General features: G+C 56.0%; 1 protein-coding gene across 2 annotated transcripts; it reads right to left on the reverse strand.

Moving 5' to 3' along the window:
- Positions 1–4,332: 4,332 nt before the first annotated feature.
- Positions 4,333–21,031, reverse strand: RAC2 (Rac family small GTPase 2). 2 transcript variants are annotated; one of them, XM_067697976.1, is made up of 7 exons: positions 20,875–21,031; positions 18,670–18,741; positions 11,738–11,855; positions 10,966–11,028; positions 10,471–10,630; positions 7,114–7,246; positions 4,333–4,858 (listed from the first exon to the last, which is right to left on the reverse strand). In XM_067697976.1, exons 1-6 carry the CDS (start codon positions 20,907–20,909, stop codon positions 7,116–7,118), a joined length of 579 nt encoding a protein of 192 aa, XP_067554077.1. In that variant the 5' UTR covers positions 20,910–21,031; the 3' UTR covers positions 4,333–4,858; positions 7,114–7,115. The 2 variants fall into 2 exon arrangements, with proteins under 2 accessions (XP_067554077.1, XP_067554076.1); XM_067697975.1 differs by having other exon boundaries at positions 4,333–6,492.
- Between the last annotated feature and the right edge of the window lie 2,703 nt (positions 21,032–23,734).

The following is a 23,734-nucleotide window of genomic DNA, read 5'->3' on the forward strand; positions in this document are numbered from 1 at the left end:
TGACTCTTTTTGAATTATGGTTTTCTCAGGGTATATGCCCAGTAGTGGGATTGCTGGGTCATATGGTAGTTCTATTTTTAGTTTTTTAAGGAACCTCCATACTGTTCTCCATAGTGGCTGTATCAATTTACATTCCCACCAACAGTGCAAGAGGGTTCCCTTTTCTCCACACCTTCTCCAGCATTTATTGTTTGTAGATTTTTTTGATGATGGCCATTCTGACCGGTGTGAGGTGATAACTCATTGTGGTTTTGATTTGCGTTTCTCTAATGATTAGTGATGTTGATGTTGAGCATCCTTCCATGTGTTTGTTGGCAATCTGTATATCTTCTTTGGAGAAAGGTCTATTTAGGTCTTCTGCCCATTTTTGTAATCCTTTAATTTTCTTTTGTTGTTGTTTTTTTTTTTTTGCATTATGCGGACCTCTCACTGTTGTGGCCTCTCCCGTTGTGGAGCACAGGCCCTGGACGCGCAGGCTCAGCGGCCATGGCTCACGGGCCCAGCCGCTCCGAGGCATGTGGGATCTTCCCGGACCGGGGCACGAACCCATGTCCCCTGCATCGGCAGGCGGACTCTCAACCACTGCACCACCAGGGAAGCCCTAATTTTCTTATTGTTTACTTTTACCATCTTATTCTATCTTCTGAGAGGTGGTTTGTTTTTTTTTTTACTCTATTTTATTTTCCAGCATCTCTATTTTTAAAAAAATTTAATCAATGTATTTTTAATTTCTAAGAGCTCTTCTCTGTTTCCTGATTATTCATGTGTTATGGCATTCTGTATTTATTTGTGGATATAATATGTTTCCTTTTCTCTCTAAGGATAGCAGTGATGGTTTCTTTAAAGTTTTCTTCTGATCACTGCATTGTCTCTATTTCTTGCTAGATCCTTTTTTTCTATTTGTTTCATTGGATCTCTTTCATGTTAAAACTTTCCTCAATTAAACAGTCATCTTTGGTTATCCATTCACCTTGCAGAATAAAGCATTAAAAATTGGACTGGAAGCTCTATGTAAAATAGTGAACAGGGCTTGCAAAATAGTGAACACCTCTGTAGGAACAGCTGAACGTTTTGTCAAGAACATCCAGATGCCACCAGCTGTCAGCATCTGTAAGACTTTTCACTGGGGTGGTCAGATCCCATCCACAGCTTCCTGTCTGGGATGAATGTATGCCTGGGTGCTTGCATTCCTAAATTGAGTGAGGGAAGGGAGCTGGGATCACCCTGTTAAGCCTTCAGACTTTCACTGAATCCTCCCATATCAGTCAGCTACTGCTGTGTAACAAATAATCGCAAAAATCTCTGTGGGACACAACAATAAGCATTTATTTCACTACACACCTTCAGGTCAGCGGGGATTGGCTGATGTAGGCTGGGCTCAGCCAGGCTGATCTGCTTTGAGCTGCAGGTCTGCAGGTCATCTGGACACCCCTGCTCCCTATTTCTTTTATACTCTTAGAACCAGCAGGCTTGCCAGGGCCTGTTCTTTTGTCAGCGCAAGAGAACATGGGGCAAGCACATCAAATCGCTCCTTGTGAGGCATATGCTAATATACCACTGGCCAAAAGCAAGTCACATGGCCAAGGCAGCATCAGTGGAGTGGGGAAGTACGCTCCTCCTCCAGAGGTAGAGGATGGAGGGAGTGATTATCTGCTAAGTGCAATCAAATCTGCCACATGGCCAATAATCAGTCTGGAGCCTCACCCGCACCTGCTCTGCAGCTGGTGTCATTGGGTCCAGAGCTCTCCAGTTGGGTTTCCCTGCCCATGTTAGGGAAGTGTTGTTGCCAGGCTGCATAGCACAGGGGAGAGGACCAGGGGGTCTAACTGCTCCTTATACAGACTTCCAAACAACCCACCTGTTTTCAGGCTCCTGCCTCGCCATCTATGGTATCTGGGTCCCCTAATTTGGAGCCCCCTTGTGGTTCTGTAAGGCCAGTTCGTTGCATCTTCCCCATCTCCAAGCCTCCCACCCCACCCTGCCATGGAACAGCAGGCACTTAGGTTTGTCTCTCCTGGGCCCTGTTAAATCATTTACCACCCCTCCATCTGCTCTTTGTGCTTGTGTGCTGTGGTTTGGGGTCACAGGTGTCTCCTGGTTTCTTTGAAGAAGAGAGTTTGTGTTTCTGTTTTGTGCTGCTTTTCAGCCAGGGTGAGGGGGCGGAAACATCTCTACCTGGCACCTTGAAACCAGGGTCTCTTCCGTTTGCTGTTGAGTACATTTTTGTGGTATGTTGATCAAACCCCGTGGCAGGTGTTGATTTACACGTCTGTCTCTCCCGCTGGCTTCTGGGCCCCTGGGGAGCAGACGGCTGGGTCTCACCCCTCTCTGCACCTCCAGCTCCCAGCGCCACTTGGCACAGAGCTTAGTCTTAGCACGTGGGAACTGAATTGATCTGGACCTCAGATAATATGGATGACTGCTCATCATCTCACTTTCTCAAAGCCTTCAGAAGTCTTCTAGAACTATCCTAGATCTGTCTCACTCCCCAGAGCTTACTCTGCCCAGCCTCGCTCATCCCATGAGGCCTAGGTGGAATCAGATGTCCCCAGAGGTGAATACTTCTTGGGCAGTGGAGGAGTTAAGACGGTAGCGGGGAGAAGTAAGAGATCAAAGGAAGAGACAGCAAGGACTTTGGCCCCAGAAGAGGCATTGTTTCAGTATACCATGGTGTCATCTCTCATGATTGCGTGAGTTGGTTGGGCTCAGTGGAGCAGCAGTTCTGCTCCACACGGTGCTGGTTGGGGCTGCAGTCCTCTGGGGACTCGACTGGGCTGGCACGTCCAAGATGGCTCATGCATGGTGAGGATGCTGGAAGGCTGGGCCCAGCTGGGTCACTAGAAGGGCTGGGTCTCTCTCTCTCTCCTTTAAAGTCCATTCTTTCACCTGCTTATTCATTTATATAAACAACAAACATTTATCAGCATCCACTAGGTGCCAGGTACTTGCTAGGATCGTGGTGACACTACGCCGAGGCATCTGAGTGGCATAATTACGTTTGTAAATGAGGAAGATTCCGCCAGCCTTCCCGATGAAGGTTGGAGAAGGCAGGGAGAGTGGAGGCAGGGAGGCCAGTGAGGAGGCCGTAGCTACTGTCCAGGGGATGGTTGCAAGACCTACAGTAGGGAGTGGCAGTGGGCCAGATGAGGGGTAGGTTTAACAGATATTGGGAAGCTGAATTTTCCAGGCTTGGTGACCAGTGAATGCTGGGGAGACAGAATGGGAGAAGTCAACGTGACTCCCAGGCCTCTGCTTTGGAAGAAGACACAAGGAGAAGCCAGGCTCCAAGACAGAGAGCCCCAAATGAAGTAGGCTTATCTGGCAGGTGCTTTCCTTTGCCACCAGATGATGATTTTATTGCAAGAGGCCAAATATAACGCACCCAAGCCCTGATACCCAGCCTGGGCCTGGCACCAGGCGGGTCCATGGGAGGGGCTGCTGTCAAATGAGTGAGCATCGCCATGTTGTCAGCTCCTGCCCACAACTAACAGTTCTTCCTGTTTCAAAACTCCTCACCGACTTCCCTCGAGGCTTCTCTTTCCTATCTGAAGGGGTTCTGGTCCTCAGCCAATTTGCAAAGCAGAAACGAGTGACTCACCCCATGCTCCGTGAGTTCTGGACACAATGATACAGCAGAAGGAACACAGAGCTGGGAGTCCTAAGACCTCAGTTACAAATGCTGTCAACTAACAGTAACAGAAGGCCTAACAGTGACATAAACAAATAAGTGGTTTCATTTTTGCTCTGTTCCCTTAACAAGGCAGCCACTGGCATTTGTTCAGCTGCTGACCAAAGTCGTGAAGAATCCAGGCTCTTTTTATCTTTCTGCTACTCCATTCTTAGCACGTTAGGTTGTATTTTCATGTTTGTGGCTTCAGGTTCATAAGATGGCTGCTGCAGCTCCAGACTTCTCATCAGTATTCATCAGGGAAGGGGCCAGGGCAATGGTCAGTGTTGGCTGGGTCCCTTATTCTTTTATGGAAGACAACAAAAACTTTCCCAGAAGCTACCTTTCCAGCTGACTTTCACTTATGTCTTGTTAGCCAGAACTGTGCGAACTTGGAACTCCAGTTGCAAAGCAGGCTGGGAACAAGTATTTTTGTCGGGGGCTAAATACACTGCTGCTTTGCACAAAACTAGAATCCCGTTAGCAAAGAGGGTGGAAGTAGTGGTAGCAGGTGGGAAAGTACAGTGTCTGCCTTAGTGAACTGAGCTCTAACTCCTGTGCCTCTATTTCCTTCTTTGCAAAACGGAGTTGTTAGTACTACATTGGAAGGCTGCTAGGAGAATTAAATGAGCTCATATGTGCCGGGTGAAACCACACAATGGTGAGAGGATTTATTTCCTGACTTTATTATTGGTATAAAACAAGGACTGCATCCACTGGGGTAGGCTCAGGGGAAGAGGCACGTGGCAGAGGAGGTGTAAGCACAGGACGAGCGAGGGAGGTGGGGTGCAGCCAGGCCTTGGGGCCACCAGGATGGTCCTGAATTTCTCTTGAGGCCCCGGAAGAGCAGGAAACAGAAAGAGGCTCTCCTCGACTCCGGCCCACCGGAAGGCGCTTCTCAGGGCTTTTAAACGTTGGATGTTTTAGGGTGTGAGTTCTGACACATACATGTCTGTATCTGTGTCGTGTGTTGGGGGGTGGGGCAGGGGTGTTAGTGGTTTTTTGGTTTGTTTCAGAGAAGTCACTTTAAAAGCATAACGACCTTGTCTGAGCTGAAACTAAAAAAGGCCACGGGATTTCCCCCCTGCACCCCATCCCTTTCAAGAGGGTTGGGCTCTCAGGAGGCCAGTGAGCTGAGATCTTGCATCAGAACTTCAGGACTTACGAGGGGCAGTGGAAGTGGCCGGGAGCCTGGAAGAGCAGAAAATGAAACCCAGATCATTTCACTGGCTGGGCATTGGGGGAACTTCTGTGTCGTCAGGGACGGGGTCTTATATCTCTTTTTTTTAAACCTTTATTTTAGAGTGTCAGCCCCTGAGGGCGAGAACTTGGGTGTACCGCTGGACCACAGAACAATGTCTGGCACAGAGTAGGTGTTCAGTGAATTCGTGTCGAATGGATGGATGACATTTAGATAGAGAAGCACAGTCGTCCGCAGGATTGGAAAGTCTGGCATTTGTGAATTAGCAAACACTGAGGTGGGACTGGCTCCATCCTGTACCTTGGCGCGTTAGGGATGAGCTTCGTAAATCCTTACAGCAGCCCCATCTCTCTTTTAAAGAAACTTGCCTGTGTTTTGTGCCTGCTGGGTCCGGCATTGCTTCCTTACACTGTTGGGACACTTTCCTGGGACCTCCAATGGTGGAGACTAGGGGTTTCTGGCTGCTCGACACCCATATTCCCCAATTCTGGCAAAACTCTCAGTCTCCCTTTGAGAACCAACCCCTCCCTCCACTCTAGTGGGTATGGTTTTGAAAGGGCTGCCTCCGCTCCATGCTCTAGTGCGGCATGTAGTCCAGGCTTGACCAATCAGAACACAGCATTCTCCTGACAAATGTGATTGGTTGAAAAGACCTGAGCTGGTCCAATCAGAGTAAACCTTAATTAGAACTTTGCCGGGGGCAGACACTTGCTCTTTTTTGCTGAACTTGAAACGGGAAGGATGAAGCCCTTGAGAGTCACCTGCCTAAGAATGAATCAGACATCAGAAGGTACAGGAAAGTGAGCTCTGATGACATCATTTGAGTCCCCTTGATCAAGCTGCACCTGAAGTCATGATATTTCCAAACTTGAATCAGTAAATTTATTTTCTGCTTAAGCAGGTTGAATTGGGTTCCTAGTTGCAATGACAGAAATCCCGACTGGCAGGGTCTGCAAGTTTTAAGACTGTCACAGGTAAATGCAGCTCAGGATCCTGTGAGTGGAGCAGAAAGACTTGAGAGGTGGCAGGAGTCAGCAGGACCCAGCCTTTTGATTGGCTGGGCAGGTGCCCACAGAGATTTAGAAAATCTGAATGTTTTGTGTTGTCCCCAAAAGGAGCACTAAGACCAGAAGAGCAAACTTCTCAGACACTTAATTTAGCTTCAGTAAGAGAACCTCAGACAAGCAAGACCATCAGTATTGGAGTAGACTGCCTCACGGGAGAGCAAGAGACCCGTCCCTGAAGGTATATAAGTGGTGGCCGGCAACCATCTGGCCCGAAGTTTCCAGAGGGGATTCAGGCTTTGGGAGGGAGGAGTAAACAGGTAGATGGTGCCACGTGGGGCATCTGACCACAGCAACACAGGGGTGGCTTATCGGTCCTGGGGCTCCCCTCTGGCCCCTGGGAAGGCAGGAGCATGAGGGGATGGGGACGCAGCACCTACAAATTCACACTCTTCCCCGGGGGGGACTCCAGCACAGAGAAGATGATGAGCCAAGCTCTGCAGCCATCTTGCTAAGAAACGCCACAGGAAGGGGGCAGCATGGCCAGCGGGGATGTCCTGGGGCTTTGGGTGGGGGCCCTGGAGGGTCAGAACCATCTGGCTGGGAGGGCTGGGTGTGTCCTGGAAAGGAGACAGGCAGTGGGTGAGAATTGGGGGCCAAACAGAATCCACAGCCCGCTCCCGGCTCTCCTGGCTCACGGCTCATTCCAGCTCCCAGCTTTTGCTCAAGGTTGGCCAAGTCCTCTCCGTCCTTCTTGTCCCACCCATCCTGGAAGCCTTGTGGGTGCCTCCAACCCCTACCCATCCCTCTTCTGCCCCAGTAGCCTCATAACGCAGTCTGTCCTACCTCCACCCCTATATGTGGGTGTCAGGTCTCCCCGGCTCAAGCGGCCTCTTCCAAGGGGTAGGGGCTGAGGTATCTTTCTGCCGTGACCCTCCCCGCCCTGCTGCAGGGAGGCAGGGGGCAGCTCAGTGACACCACGCGTTGCCTCAGGTTACCTGGCATTTTCTGACACTTTGAACCTTCCTTCTGGGAACTGGGCTCACAGAGCAGGACCAGCTCAGGCAAATGGGCAACCTGAAGCCCCTTTGATGGTCCCTCTTCTGTCGCAGCCTAAATGCCACTCCCGATGAAACCTAGGGCCACCGAACAGTGGCTGGACGCCTCCCTCCCAGCCAGAGCCTGCTGTGTGTGTGGCGGGGGTGGGGGGGAGCGTGGGGAGGGGAGGGAGGGGCTCTTACCCCTAGAGGATGCTGCAGGGCCGCTTCTGTGGCCGCGTGGGCTGGGGGCACAGGACAGCCCGGATCGCCTCGTCAAAAACGGTTTTCAGGCCTCTCTGGGTGAGGGCTGAGCACTCCAGGTATTTCACTGAGTCTAGGTTAGGGCAGCAAGAGGGTAGAGGCCTAGGTCAGGGCTGGGCAAAGCCCCGTCCCAAGCCACGCAACTGCACTGGCTGTGGCGGCCACCTGGGCTGTGTCACTCAGAGCAGGGCATTTACCCCTCTGTGCCTCAGTCTCCTCATGTCGGAAAGGGGGAGTTTTACTCAGAGGGAGAGGTTAAGACCCCCCCCCCACGAGAGCAGGTCTGTGTCTTTCTTGGACACAAAAGCCCTTTAAGGAAGGATACCTTCCTGGCAAGAAAGGGGCTCAAGCTACGGTGACCAAATTTCTCGGCGCCTCACTTTCTTCTAGAAAATTCTCAATGCCTGCCTCCATCTTCCCCCGGGAGGCCTGAGGAACCCGTGGCCCGCTCACTAGGACATTCCAAATGTCATCTAACCAGTCCTTCGCATCTCCCCACTTTACAGTTGAGAAAACTGAGGCTCAGAAAAGTCACTTATCCAAGGTCACACACTAGACATTTCCCCTCTGCCAGGGGCAGCTGGGGGCCCTCAGCAAGAGGAATGGGAACTGGGGAGCACCCATTCCCCCATGAGGGGACCAGCCTTCTCCCACGTGACCACTCAGGGCTGGAGCACGGGGCACAGACAGTGAGGAAGGTAGGCTGAGCCCCACTCCCAGGGGCAGTGTTCTGTGACGTTCTGGAAGGAACCTGTGAGAGCTCCTGTGTCCATTACAACCCAAGCAGTCTCCCTGAAGTGAGCAACTGAAAACAGAGAAGGAGAGGGGCAGGAAGGGGGAACTTTGCTCTTCCGTGGGGGGAAGAAGCAGACCAACGCTGATCAGCACCTGCTCCCTGCCAGGCACTGAGCTGGGCGCTTCCGACAACCCTGTGAAGAAATTCTGTGAGTCCCCGCTTCCCAGGTGAGGAATCAGGCCCAGAGAGGGGATGCCCCGGGGCCAGAGACACGCAGCTGCGAGAGGGGAGCCAAGATCTCAGGAGGGGCAGCCCAGGGACGAGGGAAAGAAAGTGTGGGGCAAGGACAAGGACACCAAGGCTCAGAGAGGATGTCACTTGTCCTGAGTCACACGCTGGATGTCTCCCTTGCACGTGGGAGCATTGTCCCACCAGGGAGCACAGGCAGTGGTCCCAGGGCTCGGCTGGCAGGTACGGAGCACCCCGAGTTGGGTCTGGGAGTCTCGTCACCATAACCCTCTGTGCCCAGAAGGGTGTCGCTGGGCATTTGCCCACTGTCTCCCTGCAAGGGACCGTAGCCAGTGTCCACTTCTTTCTTCCACACCCTCCAGCTGCGTCCTCCCTGGCACCTGCCACCCTCCTGCTTCCTGGATCAGTGGTGTCTAGAGAAAGGGTCCTGAGGAGAGGCCTGGCCACTCCAGGACCTCAGCCTGTCCCCCCTCTCTGCTCCCCAGTCACCCACCTGTGGGGGCAGCAGACCGCCCTGATCATGACTGGGGGAGCCACGCAGCCCAGATTCGAGTCTCGGCCGTGGCACATCCCGGCTGGGTGGCCTCGAGCTAGTGACTTCTCCCTGAGCCTCAGTTTTCCTCCTCTGTAAAGTGGGACGATGACAGTCCCTCCTTCATAGCTGCTATGACGATGAAGCAGGAGAATGCACCGGCCCAGCACCCAGGAAGCGCCCAATCCTGTGATTAGCAGCTGGGATCAGAGCTGCCCCACAACGCGTCACCCGGGACTGGTGGGCAGAGGCAGCTGCTGTCCTCATTAGCCTGCAGGCCCCCCAGGTCTCCCCCTTGGCCTGGGCTTGTCCGAGGCAAGTTCAGAGTCATTAGTCACTGCCCCTGGCCACCCCCAGCTGGTATTGGCTCCAAGAGGATTGGCTAGAGGCCAAGGCAGGAACCCCAACTCATCTCCTCATGAAGGAGAAAGGAACTTTAGGGAGTGTATAGGCTGGCTAGTACGGATGGGGAAACTGAGGTCCAGAGAGGGGGAGCCACTGGCCTAAAGTCACACAGACAGTCATTGCCAGGACCAGAATCCAGGCTTCCAGGCCCCATCTCATCCGAAAGCTTGTGCTTTAAGAAGGACGGGGTCGGACACAGGCTGGAGAGTCACTGTCTTGGGTGGAAGGAGTCCGGGGGGACAGGCTGTTCAGAAAGAAGAGAAGGCAGGGGTGCAATCCCCAATATTCGTGAGGAAAGACCAGAGGGCCTGAGAGCCAGAGCCCCTAGGATGGGACAAAGGACCCAGGGTTTAAGTGGCAGCGGAGGCCCCTGGGAAAGACGGCCATGTCACTGGGCTAGTCACATGAAGGAGGGGGTGACTGCTGTGGTTTCTCTTCCTGTGAAGAGATGTGAGTCCCCAGGGCCCTCCCAGTTCCGGCGGAAGGAAGAGTGGTAGGGCTGAGGGAGGGATGGGTTGCAGCAGGCCCCACCAGTTCAGGGGCCAAACCCTGGGTCTGCCGGACCCTGTGGTGAGCAGAGCACCCTGGGCAGCTGGGCCACTTCTCATAGTGGCCAAACCCCACTGGTGGTCCCAGGCTCTTGGGCAAGTATCCTGTCCCCAGGCAAAGGACAGCAGACCTGGACGCCACGGAAGAGGCCAGACCCATCGGTCATCACCTCCCTAGTGCAGGCAGCCCTGAGCCACCACGAGGAGGCCCCCAAGCCATCGGTTTGTGGTCCTGTGTTCAAATCCTGGTTCTGCCACCTACCAGCTGCGTGACCCTGAGAAGTCACTTCTCTGGCCCAGTGGCCGGGAGGCAAAGAGGAGTTGGGCTGAGAAGCCAGGAGGGTGAGGAATGGGGGGTGAGAAGGATGCAGAGGGAAAGACGTCACCCTTCAAACTCAAGCAGAAGCACCACCTCCAGGAAGCCTTCCCGGAAAACCCAAGCTTGACTTGGCTGCTCGTCCTCTGAGAAACCACGGCACACCCCCCTCCATCCCTGCTTCTGTCTGTCCAAATGCACTTATTTCGATGTCTGTTTATGGATTATACTAATATTATAATAACAATTAACACAAAGTGCTTCCCACGTGCAGTGCTGCTCTAGGAGCTCACGGGCGTGAATTCATTTAATCCTCCCAACCACCCAGCGCTACTACTGTTGCCATGGTTCACGGAGGAGGAAACACAGGCCCAGAGAGGCTAAGTGACTCGTCCAGGGTCACACAGCTAGTACACGGCACACCCAGGGCGGAATCGCACAGCCTGGCCCTGGAAGCTGTGTTTCCAATCCCCCTGCACCCAGCTCCCCTGTCTGAGCCCGAGCCCTGTACCGATCTCCTTGGCCAGCGCCAGGCCCTGCGGGTAAGTAATGGGCGCCAGCTTCTTCTCCTTCAGCTTCTCGATGGTGTCCTTGTCGTCCCGCAAGTCCAGCTTGGTGCCCACCAGGATGATGGGCGTGCTGGGGCAGTGATGCCGCACCTCCGGGAACCACTGGGCCGGCGGGTGGGGGCAGGAGGTTGTGCAGGGGGTAGGGGGAGAAGAGGGGCACCAAGTCGGGAGGAGATAATAGGGAGTCATGAGGGTGTGTGGGGAGGAGAGAGGACAGGTTAGAGAGTAAAGCTAACTATCACAGCCCCCTCTGAGACCCCCTCTGAGTCTCACCCCCAGTCCTCCCCGCCAGTCCTGGGTGGCACTAGGGACCCTCTCTGCCCACATCCTCTGCTGCCCCAGAGGCAGGCCAAAGTCAGCGGTCCCTCCCTCCCGTGCTCCCCTCCCTCAGGGTCACCTGCCCCATCCCCCCAAGACCCCCGCTCCATCCCGCTCACCTTGGCCCGGACATTCTCATAGGAGGCTGGGCTGACAAGGGAGAAGCAGATGAGGAAGACGTCCTGGGAGGTCAGACAAGGGTTACTCGTGAGGGGAGGCCTGGAGGCATCCCACCTGGGCTCTCCCACACCTGGGCAGCCACTGAGGGCTGGAGCGCCCAGGGGACGCTGGGCACTTAGGACCCGGCAGAGCAGGGATTCCCTTCCCACCTCTACGCCAGGCTGCTGCTTGTTTATCCAACACTTCCTAACGGCCCGAGCTGTTCTAACTGGCTAATCTTCACACAACACTGTAGCGGCGCTGCTGCTACCCCATTCCACAGATGGGGAAAGTGAGGCTTACAGGATTAAAGCATTTGCCATCTGCAACTCCAGAATCCATGCTCCTCACCCGGCACTCACTACCTACCCCCCACCCCCCGTCTGGTCACCAGCCCCAGCGCTTTCCTTGCCACCCTGGAGACAGAGCCCAGCAGCCACACAGCCACCTGCAGATGTGCCCCCATCACTCCTCCCCTCCCCTAGCACCCCCAGAGCCGGCCATCCTGAGCTCCCATTGGTCCAGAGCCTGCCTGCCCCGCCCACTGAGAACCAGGTGGTGCGGCAGCCCAAGAGGCAGAGGGGCTGGGAAGACAGAGGGCACGGTAATGACAGGGGCCTGATGGAGGGCGGGGACTCCTCGAGCTGGGCCTTAAGGGGAGGGTCAGGGTTCAGCAGGCAGAGGCAACAGGGCTGCAAAGCCCAGGACCACGAGGAAGGCTGGGCAGCATACCGTCTGCGGGTAGGAGAGCGGCCGGAGGCGGTCGTAGTCCTCCTGCCCTGCCGTGTCCCACAGCCCCAGGTTCACGGGCTTGCTGTCCACCATCACGTTGGCTGAATAGTTGTCGAACCTGTGTGAACAGGTAAGATAGAAGGGCCAGTCTCCAGCCCCAGAGTCTAGGGACTTGCAGTCCATGGTTCCATGGCAGAGGCCAAGACCCAGAGAGGGGCTACAACAGGACCAAAGTCACAAAGCTCTATGCAGTTGGGTTTTATTTTTTATTTTTCTTAAATACTGATCTATTACATAAGAAATTTTAAACGCAGGTAAGCATAAAGAGGAAAACATTGTCTCTACTGTTTTTCTGCCCTTACCTACCCTTTGGAGAGACGATTTTTCAAGGCTGCATAACATTCTCTCCAAGGCATGATCAGAATAAACGTTACCCACCTCCTAGGCTGGACGCTGCGGCTGGTCACCCAATATTTGCTGAATGAGTGTTCATTCCCATCTTAGGTTGGGTCCCCCCAGAAGCAAACCCCGAGATGAGGGAGTGGCACCAGCGGTTTATTTGGGAAGTGACTCCAGGCAGCCGAGGGGAAGGGACAGCAGCTGTTGAGCTGTTACCGCGCGGGAACTGGGGCTCCATCTGGCTGGGGCCACTGAGCTCAGGGCATCCCCCAGAGGAGGCAGGGAGCTGGGTTACTTAACCACCTTCTCCATCTCCCATTGGCAGAGGGAAGTCCTTGGGTGTTAATTCCCTGGCCTTCCAGCCCACCGCTAGTGCACACCAAAAACTGTCAGTTACTGGAGATTTCAGGAAAGGCCACTGGCACACACTGGAAAGGCACATGTTGAAGGAATAGGGTGGGGCAGAGGCTAAAATCTCCCTGCCAACACCAGAGAGGCCTCCAGGGCAATCGCACAAGCTCGCACTGTGGGGAAACGTCCCAGACACCTCCCTCCCTGTCCCCGACCTGGAAAGAGCTTGTCGTCCCCTCTCTCAGGCAACTGCTTTGCCTTGACTATGAACTGGTTTTAGTGTGTCTCTGTCCCGCCATGGGCTGTGGGCTCCGTGAGGGCGGGGCCCATGTCAATTTCATCTCTGAAGACTCAGAACTGGCACCTAGTGAGTGTAGGTGGAACAGAGTTAAACCAAACTGAACTGAAGCCCTTGGGATGCCACCCCCTCCACGAAGCCCTCCCAGAACACTGCTCAGTGACAGGCTGTAGAAGCCGTAATGCTTCAGAGCAACTCCAAAGACAGCTGTCCTGTGACAGGCAACACCCCCCCCAAAAAAGTGGGTAACCTGACATGTTTAACACCCCATGCTTGTCCAGCCTTAAGTTCCGCAGATGGCCCTGCTCCCTCCTGCCTGGAAAGTTCCTGCAAACGTCCCTCCCCTGGCTCCCCACTCTTCTTCTTTCCTGGTGCTGGGCTGACTCTTACTCATCCTCCCTCCAGTCCCATTTCAAGGTCACCTCCAGGAAGCCTTTCGCGAGCCCCAGCCAGGTCGGGGCCCCCACCCCGTCCCAACTCAGTAATCTGTGGTGAACTTAGCACCCAAACAGCAGACATCAAGCCTGGCTTGTTCCTCACTGCACCAAGGCCAGCATCGCACTTGGCACGTAGTAGGTGCCCTGTGGACCTACTCTTGGTACCACCCATACCATAGTGGGATTTCAGGCGGAAGGCACTGTTCAGGGAGACATCGCTGGGCATGATGGGGAAAGAAGTGCCCATGCTTTCTTCGGCTTCTGCCAGAAACACTCCTTTGGGATGAGCTTAGGATGCAGGGACACTCTTTCCTTTACTGTCCAGTCTGAAATTCTGACACCAAAAAACCCCCAAGATTCCTTGAGCCAAAGGCATCTGTCTTCTCTGAGCCAACTCCAGGGTCTCAGGGGCCGTGGCAACGGGGAAAGAGCTGGTTCCTGGGACTTGTAGCAGCACCAAACACCTGCTCCGGGGCTGGTCAGAGGGTTAGAGACCTTCATACATTAGGTCTTGAAGTCCCAAGTGACCCAAGATAAAAGAACCTCAAGTTCTTGCCATTAGACAGTTGAGGAAACCGAGACCCCAAGAGGTCAAATAACTCTTCCAAGGCCAACCAGCTCACAAGCGTAGGAGCTGGGATTTGAACCTGGCTCCCTCTGTACACTCATTTGTGAGCGAAAGAGTGGACAGATGCGCTGCAGGAGGGTTGATTCGCCCGGGGATGGCCACCCAGAGGTGGGAGGGAACAGTAAGTTCCTTGTGAAGCCTTGTCCTGGTTGTGTGACCCTGGGTGAGTAACCCAGCTTCTCCGAGCCTCACTTTCTTCCTTGTGAAAAAAGCCCTATCTCATGGGGCCATTAGGAAGATCCAGGGACAGAGGATATTCAAGCCACCTCACGGGAAGATGCCGAGGAGCTGAACAGTCTCACCCTTCAACGTCACCGGCCCCCCACAGAGGACCAGCTGCCAGACCCTGAGGGATCACTGCAGGGACAAAATGATCCACAGCTCCCGGGGTCCCCTACTTCAGAGACCCGCAGGGAGCCAGGACCAGAGGAGCCTTAGACCACCACTGCGGCCAACCCTCACTCCCATTTACCAGATGAGGAAACTGAGGCTCACAGACAGGAAGGGACTTGCCCAAGATCTCGCAGTCAGTTGGGGGCAGAGCCAGAACTAGATCCTGTTACCCAATTCAGAAAAGCTCATGGCGTAAGCGTCACTGCGACTTCATGGCTGGAGACTCAGCGGAGTTTGAGCTGGGGTCTGGGGGCTGACTGGGAGCCGTGGAGAGGGCAGGGAGCTCACACTGGCTGGGCACCTAGGGGTGCCAAGTGCTGTTCCAGGCCCTTCATACTTAGATCATGTCAGTGAGCCCAGGAAGTGGATTCTACCATGGTGCCCCTTTTCCACAGCAGGAAACTGAGTCAAAGCCCGAGAGTGACCTGCCCATGGTCACACGGCTGGAGTGCTTTCACCCAGAGTCTGTGTGGCTTCTCTCTGCACCCCCAGGGCTGCAGGCCCGGCCCTGACCCCAGCATGGAGTGGAGGAGGGGTATGGGGGGCAGGTGAAAGGGCGCTCAGCGCCGGGCATCACCTGACCACTACCCAAGCTTCCAGGGGAAAGAAGGTGGACTCACAGAACACAGAGACCACAGGGCATGCATGGCTGTGACCTGGGGACCAGGGAGGATTGATAGGTCAGGTGGGGCATGGACCACTGCTGGATTCGGGGCATGGTCCTCCAGGCAACGGGGAGCCAGCGAGGGGCTTCACCAGGCAGGGGTTACATGATCAGCTTTGCATTTGGAAAAGGCCCTCTTGGCCACTGGGTGGAAAAGTCTTGGAGAAGGGTCAGAGGGGAAGCTGGGAGACGGAGCCACCGGTGAGAGAGGTGGGTGGTTGGAGGAGATGGGGGAGCGGAGAGGTGTCCCAGGTGGGATGCAAGGGGACAGAGGGCGTGTATGAGCAGTGGGGAGGCTTGAGCCAGCAGGACACAGTGATGGAATAACGCGCTCGGTGGCAAGAGCATGGGGCGAGGGGGAGGTGCGAGGCCAGGCCGGAAAGCTTGGTACGTCCACTAGGGAGGCTGCACGTCATCCTGTCCATGGGAATCTGGGCTGGATTTGCCAGTTTACAAAGGAAGGTGAAAACCAAGTACTGGCCCCTCCGACCTAAATTAACCACCTGTGTTCTTCCTTCCCAGAGACAAGCCCCCACAGAGCTGAGCCTCCTGCTGGTGGCTGAGTTCCAGCACCTTCTCAGGACAGGCTGGAACATGCCCTCCCTGCCTGCCAGGCTGGCCCTGTCACTACAGAGCACCAGCCATGTGCTCATCTCTGTTCTAGAAGCTGCTCTAGTGCCGCGGTCCCCAACATTTTTGGCACCATGTCTTCTTTCATGGAAGACAATTTTTCCACGGAATGCGCGAGGCAGCGGCGGGGGGGGGGGGGGGGGGGGGAGGGGGGAGGGGGGGTGCTGGTCCAGGCGGTAATGCGAGCAATGGGAGCGATGGGAGCTTCGCTCGCTCACCTCCTACTGTGCTGCCGGGTTCCTAACAGGCCGTGGCCCAGAGGTTGGGGACCCCTGGTCTAGTGAACTAGACAGACCAGGGCCCTGTCCTAATGGAGCTTCCATCCCAGCAGGAGAAGGCAGATGGGGAAGGGCTGCGAAGAATGTCAAGCAGGGTGGAGAGATGGAGGGGGCCTGGGCGGAGGGCGGGGCTGCTTTAGACAGTGTGTCAGGGAGGGGATTCCTCGGCCGGGAACTGAGTGATGGAAGTGCTGAGTGCAGAAGCCTGGGGGAGGCTGGCGTGTCTGGTCCCCGAGGACCAGAATGGAGTAAGAGGTGGGTTTTAAGGGAGGAATTTAGGCTCCGTCTAATTTTCTCTTTTGAAAGCTCGCCTGGGCTTCCATTTGAGAATGATCATAAGCAGAGGGGAAAGGGGAGAACCCCTAGGTCACAGGTACCTGAGAGCAGGGTCTTCCTGCCTTGTCTTTGTATCCCCAACCCCCAGCACAGGGCCATCCACAGAGCAGGCTTCGGTCTCCCCATCTGTGAGACAGGGCTTTGACCCTGAGCTCTTATCCCCCAACCCGCAGGCAGCAAGTTCAGCTCAGCTCTCTCGCTTATCTGATCTGGTCCACTGGCACCTGCCTCCGGCCCCAGCAAACCCTACCACCCCCAGCCCCAGAGCTCTCTTGACCTCTGTCTCTGTGCCAGAGATCTCAGGCTACCTGTTTTGCCCAACTCTGCTCTCCCCGGCTGTCCCCACCCTCCACTGTCAAGGGCTCAGGGTGGCTTATTTTCCCCTCCCTGTCACAGGGGTGCGAGCACTGTAGCAGGAGCCCCTCTGGGGGCTTGTCCAGAGCCGAGTAACTCCATATGGAAGACAAAGACGGTGGGATGCAGGCCTGGCTACACACCTGGCAGGTCCAGCACAAAATGAAAATGCAGGGACCCTTGTTCAAACATTAAGAATTTCAGGGTGGGGCATCTGAGCATTAAACCTAGTGCAGGACCCACCCGAGTGTGTGCCTGCCTAGACGGCTCACCCAGGAGCCGGCCCTGCTCTCTGACCCAACCCCTGAGTCCTGGGAAGGTAGACCTTGTCTGGTCCATTCTGTCTGTCCTTCCACAAGGTTGTTCAGGACAACTGAATCCACTCGGGGCCACCAGGGGCCAGTCTCTCCGGGCTGCTGAGCGCAATTGGCCCTACCTTGGTCTCTGCTGGTCCCACCATCTTGCACCAGAGAACTCGCTGCCTCCCATCTCCCTGCACGGGGAAGGCCCCCGGGCAATGAGCTTGGCATGTCCCAGCCCTGCCCCTCCTCTTAAAGAAACGGAAAACTGAGGCTCACCGAGGGGAAGCGATTGGTCTAAGATCTTTGAGCAGGTGGGCCCTCCAGCCCAGCTGCAACAGGCAGACAGGACACAGGTAGCGCCAGCACCGTCCTGGGGAGACTGCCCTCCCCGATTCTGCACCTGCCTTCCCGCTCAGGGCTAGAGCCAGCCCTCCCTCAGCACCAGAAGGCATTGGGTGATTGGTGGTGAGCGAGCAGGTAAGGGCCGACGAGGAGAGGGGCACTGGCGCCATGGCGGGAGTTGCGAAATGAACCGGGGCAGAAATCAGTTTTCCAGGCTTCCTACCCAGGTTTCTCTGCCCTCTCCTCGCTGCTGTCCTCCTGCCCGGGCTGGGGTCCCTGAGGCAACTGGAGCCAGAGCCAGTGTCCCAGGGAGACATATCAGTAGAGGGAGCCCAGCCCACCTGGTGACACTGGGGGACAGGCCCCTTAGCTGCTGTGAGCCTCAGTTTCCCCCGCAGGCACCCTGGGGCTAGAATAATAGCCACCTCCTCCCATGAGCATCGAATGAGATCACACATGTGTGACCTTTCGTCCGGGGACCAGGACACAGTAGGCCCTTGATAGATGGTAGCAGTGATCCAACCTCCTAGGGCCTCTCCATGAGGTTCAGTTCAGGTCGACTCAAAACAGATATATCGTGTCTAAGGCAATATGCAGACTGCACTGTGCGTAAGACACTCTCCTAAGACAACGGGAGACCCAGAAAGGACTGGACAAGGCCCCCCGCCCGCCGTAGGCTCGTGATCACGGGAAAGATCAGACAAAATCTCTCTGGGGAGGGAGAGACACTCAGGCTGGATCAGAAAGGCTTCCTGGGGGAGCAGACACTGGAGCTGGCCCGGAGGTCTTAGACATGTGGACGTGGGAAGGAAAAGCAGTCCAGGAAGAGGGAGCAGCTGGAGCAAAGGCCCTGAGGTGGAAATGCCCAGGGAGTGCTTGGTGACCAGGGGCGGGAAGCAGACGGGACAAGAAGCAAAGTACTGGGCTATGAAGCCAGAAAGGAAGGTGGGAGAAGGCCACACAGAGCCTTGGATGCTGTGCTATGGAGTTGGGGGGCTGTCCTGAGAGGGATGGGGCCACCGAGCACCGGTGAGAGGGGGCCAATGCTTCCCATTCACCCCACATACACCTACATACCTGTGCATCAGGTGACAGCCCTGCCACCACATCCAACACGAGGGCAGGCCTCCAGGTGGCACTGCCCTCTCCCCTGGCACACACTGGGCCCTGATGTCTCTGATCTCCCAGTGTCGAGGCCCTCCACGACTCGCCCCAGCCCCTCTTCTACCCTGCTTTTGCTCATGCCAGCCCTCCGCATCTCCCTGCTGGAAGGCCACCTGCTCCCTGGCACACCTTCTGCACCTCCCCACCCCGCGGCAGCCTCTCTCCCCTCTGGGGGCCCCCGGCACTCATCCCGGCGCTGGTTGCTGCCTCCCCGGCTGAACCAGTGGGCAGCTCTGGCAGGCAGAGACTGGCTGGAGGCTGACTTTCAGGCTCACAGGATGTGCCTGAAAAGGGGGTGGGCTTGGTGATGCGTGTCTCCCCAGCCTCCGAGCGCCCCGCCCACGCACAGAACTCACACGGTGGGGATGTACTCTCCCGGGAAGGCGTTGGTGGTGTAGCTGATAAGCAGGCACGTCTTGCCCACGGCTCTGCAAGACAGGAAGTTCGAGAGGACAGTGGTCATGGGCCCTGCCCGACACTCAGGGAGGTTTCTCAGCACCCGCCCGGTCCCCTAGCCCAGCCCTCAGAGAAGACCCAGGCCCACCCCTCTGGGCATCAGTGTCCCCGTCTGAGAATCCCTGTATCAGCGTTCTCACACCTAAGAGTCATCTGGGGTGTTCGTTAAAGGACAGACTTCAAGGTCCTACCCCAGAGATTCTGAATCAGGGGTGTGGGCTGGATCTGGGAATTTGTATTGTAACAGGCTTCCCCAGGTGACAAGGATGTGAGACAGAGGGTTAAGAGCAGGGGGTCCCCAGGAGGCCCCTGGTACCTGCCCAGAGCTCTGCCATCACTCCCCTGGGATCCAGATCCCAGCTTCATCACCTGCCTAGGGGTAGCATGATCTTAGGCAAGTCACTTAACCTCCCTATGCCTCAGTTTCCCCATCCAGAAAATAGGGATAAGAATAGGGATAAGATGAGTTCATCTCATAGGATGGACCGAGAGGTAAATTAGACGAAGCCGGTAAAAGAACTGAGCACAGTCCTGGCACAGCGTAGCAGCAGCAAATACTGGGGAAAGCCTGACCCTCCTCTTTCCCTCCCACCTCACCATGGCTGTAAGAGCATGGAGTTTAGGAATCAGAGAGACCAGGATTCCAAATCCCATGAGGTCTTGGGCAAATGACAACTTCTTTGAGCTTCAGTTTTCCCAACTGTAAAATGGGCCTAATATTAGGGTTGGTGGGAGGATAAAACAGAGGAGTGTGACTAGGCCCAGGGCCTGCACATAGTAAGTACTAAGTTAGTAGTGATCGCCATTACTCGTGCAGTCTTCGCCCTCAGTCTGCTGAGCTGGGAGGGGGCAGGGGGCACAGATAGCCCTGGGCCTTCCCCTGCCCAACTTGGTTTCGTCACTTCCTGCTCAGAGGAGACCGGCTGCCCCCTTCTCCCCACCCCCTGCCCCGGGCCTGCCAACAAGGTAACTCTAAGTGACTAGAACATTGCCCTTGGCTTCCGCCCTCCCCTCCTCAGATCAGATATAAAGCAGAAGTGAACAGGGCTGGACAGGCAGGCAGATAACGTGCATCAGCGGAGGGCTGCCTGATAAACCAGCCCACCCCAGGCCAGGAAAATCGAGTCTCTTAAGGCCTCAGGCTGCCCCTCAGTAGGATGGGAGGGTTGGATAAGAGGCCTGCCCAGCCAGACCAGCGGGAACGTGTCAGGGTTGGACCTACAGAAAACCCCAGGCGGTACCTGCAGGCTGGACCCTAAGACAGAGCTGCTGGCAGGCACGAGAGACGGGCACATCAAAGCTGTCACTTTACAGATGAGGAAACTGAGGCCCATAGCGGGACATGACAACCGGAGGTCGCTGAGATGTAACAGCTGAGAAGTCGCCTCGTCTCAGCCTGGCCCACCCTGGCCCCCAGTCACGCCCCTCCCCCTTCCTCCTCCTCCCGCAGCTCTGTCTCTCACGCCCCTCCCTCTTCCTCCTCCTCCCGCAGCTCTGTCTCTCACGCCCCTCCCCCCTCTGCTCCTCACCCACAGCCCCCGCGCAAGCTCCCAAGTTCCCCAGGCCGGCTTCACCAAACACACTTACGTGCAGGACAACCAGTCAAAATATCGCAAGGGGCCCCACATCAACCCTGCGGGCATGGGCCTCTTTCCAGATGGCCAAGGTGAGGTTCTGAGAGGCGCTGTGACTTGCCCAAGGCCACACAGCAGCGCAAGCCAATGACTAGAGCCCAGGTCAGCCTGGGGACCCACCTCCCCCCACCCCGAGCCGGCATCCACAGAATCGAAGCCTGAGAGCCCATGGGAGACCAGCCTCAGCTCTCAGGGTGCAGGCGAGAGGCCCCAGGAACCCCCAACCCTAGTCCTGTACTCTCCACCAAGGCAGCTTCCGGGGTGAGGTGGGCAGACAGAGTGGAGCTGTCCTCAGCCCACCCCTGGGGTTCCCTCTGGGCCCTGGGAGAAGAAGGGAGCCGTTCCTCCGGCGGCCTCCCAGGGACCCCTCCATCTGCAGGGCAGGGGCCTTCCCTAGGGGCGCCAGGGCGGGGGGGGGGGGCCAGGGCTACCCCGGGACGGAGCTGTCAGCAAGTCCAACCGGGTACCTACCCATCTCCCACCACCACACACTTTATGGCCTGCATCGTGTCCGAGGCCTGGAGGGCGGTGGTGCTGACAGCTCAGGGCCCGGAGCGCTTCTGCAGACACAGGGGTATGGAGAGCTGGAGAGGTGCCCTGAGCAAGGAGCAGCAGCGGCGGGACAGGAGGCAGGAGGAAGCGGAAGGGGAACTTACCCAAGCTGCTGCCCCCACAACCGTTTGCAGGAGGCGGAGCCTGCGGTCTGGCCGAATGGCTCAAGGGTGGGGTGGCCCTCAGGGGCTGGGCTGGGCCCCTGCCGGGCATCCCTGCTCCGGGACACCAGTAGGAGACCTGGGGACCCTCTGGGCTGGAGACTCACTTCCACGGACAGGGCCAGAGCTGTTCTCCAAGAACCTGAGGCTCCTAAGAATGTAGTTCACCTCGGTTCTGGTCAATAAGCATTTAATGAGCACCTACTGTGTGCCAGGCACAGGATCGGGTACTGGTGAGTCTAGGATGTGAGCGGGAAGATACGGCTTCATCACAGGTGTCCATAAAACAAGGCAGGAAGTGATGGGGCCACGGAGGATTGACAGGGAGGGGACCTCAGAGTTACACAGAGGGCGAGCCAGGGCCTTCGAGGTGGCACTTGAAAGCTAGTGTCAGAGACAGGGCTCTCCAGAGGGGAAGACACGGATGCTCCCCAAGCGGGGGCCATTGTGGGACCCCCTGAGTGCGAAACGATGGGAGAGATATGGGGGGGATATGATGGGGCAGGAAGGGAGGTGGGGATCAGCTGACAGAGAAGGGGAAACGTCAAGGGAAGTGATGGGCAGTGCCCCACGCCAGCCAGGCCCGGTGCTGGAGGCAGCCCTGGGGGACCGGGCGCGCTGGCTCAGGAGCCGTGGCCCGTTTGAACAATGCTGAGACAGAAGGTCTTAGAAGCCAGTTGGTTCACTAGGATCACCCAGCCTGAACTCAAACCCAGGGCCAGGTGACTCCAAACTCTTCTGTCACCCCCGCTGCTGTCTGGGGGACAAAGCCTGAGATCTGCCGTGGGTGGGGAGGGCGAGTGCGCCCCTCAGCCTCGAGGGGCCTCGGGATCGGAGCAGCAGTGGATCTCCGCAGCGGGCTTCACGTTCACTCTTCTCTGCCACCGCTCCCCGTGCCCAGCACCCCTCCGGCTGCAGGGACAAGGGGCAGGAGGGGATGGGCAAAGCCACTCGTCACCCACCCCAGGTGGGTCACTCAGGTCAAACCGGGAAACCAGCCAGAGAATTTGGAGCACCCAGTGCTGGGCAGCCAGCGCCACTCCCACTCTATCCCCCCCACCTCCCCCCCACCCCACCCCCGTCACTCCAGCACCTGGATCTGAACCTTCCCAGACCTTCCACACAAGTTACAGGGTTCCCAAAGACAGCTTCTGCCGAAAGGGAAATGCTACCTCCCCAAGGACCGGCTCCAAAAACTTGGCCAGCCAATGAGTAAAACCTGCCAACCAACTTCGACGTCTTCGCTCTGTGCTTTGCATGGGCTGAGCCGAGACAGTGGAAAGTACTTCACGGCACCCAGCCGGGGTCAGGAAGGCCAAGCGTCCCCCCATGACCCAGCCTGGGCACCTCACAGGCCACCTAAGGACTTTGTCCTGACTGCTCCCCCAAATCCACATTCTTTTCCCAACCGCTGCAATCCCGATCCCATAGGAAAACCTCTGTGTTAATCTAACAAGAACAACGTACTAAGTGCAATGTGGGATCCCGGATTGGATTCTGGAACAAGAAAACTAAATTAATGGAAAAAGTAGTAAAATACAAGACAAATCTGAAATTAGATAATACTATTGTACCAAGGTTAATGTCTTAGTTTGGACAAATGCACTGTGGTTATGTAAATGCTGTGAACGTAAGGGGAAACTGGGTGAAGGATATGGTGAATTCCCTTACTTTCCTTGCAATTTTTCTGTACGTCTAAAATTATTCCAAAATAAAATGTTTATTTAAAAAAGAAGAAAAGAGGGCTTCCCTGGTGGCGCAGTGGTTGAGAGTCCGCCTGCCGATGCAGGGGACGCAGGTTCGATGCAGGGGACACAGGTTCATGCCCCGGTCTGGGAAGATCCCATGTGCCGCGGAGCGGCTGGGCCCGTGAGCCGTGGCCGCTGAGCCTGTGCGTCCGGAGCCTGTGCTCCGCAACGGGAGAGGCCACAACAGTGAGGGGCCCGCATACCGCAAAAAAAAAAAAAAAAAAAAAAAAACAAAGAAGAAGAAAAGAAAAGAAAAAAGAATAATGCACCTCTTTGGGAAGACACAGCCAATGAGTATGGTCACGTGACTCGGAAAGAGCTATATGTACTGGGTTTTATCCCCCGTTTGTCCCCGGGGGTGGAGCTTCCTTGTGCAGTAAACAACCTTCTCAACCATACATGGCCATGACGGCACTACAATTGCACCTGCCCTCCATCCTGAGAAAGCCGCTTCTCCAGGACAACCCAAGCAAAATTCTTCCGAAATTAGGTCCACTCAACTCCCTCCTTCATTCCACGTGCACCCATTATACACCACTTGAATACCTGGCTCCGGGCTTGGTACTGCTGTGGATACAAAACAAGGAAGACAAGAAGTTGCCCCTGAAGAACTTGTGACCTGTAATGAGAGTGACTCAGGGACCTTGAGATGGCTCCGATCTGCCGGTGGCTCTGGGGCTGTGAGGATAGGCCAGGGTTGGCAGGGGAACAAGATAGGGAGTGAGGCAGCCTGGACCACAGCCACCAGGTGTCTGCGAGGCTAGAAGGGCAGTGGCAGTCTCTGCGTGCTTCCAGCACAGCGACCACTGCTCTAAGCCCAGGCTGGTGGTGGCTCTATTGTTCCCCCGCTTTACAGATGAGAAAACCGAG

This window comes from Pseudorca crassidens, chromosome 11 (genome assembly GCF_039906515.1).
Source record: "Pseudorca crassidens isolate mPseCra1 chromosome 11, mPseCra1.hap1, whole genome shotgun sequence".
Classification (NCBI taxonomy): Eukaryota; Metazoa; Chordata; class Mammalia; order Artiodactyla; family Delphinidae; genus Pseudorca; species Pseudorca crassidens.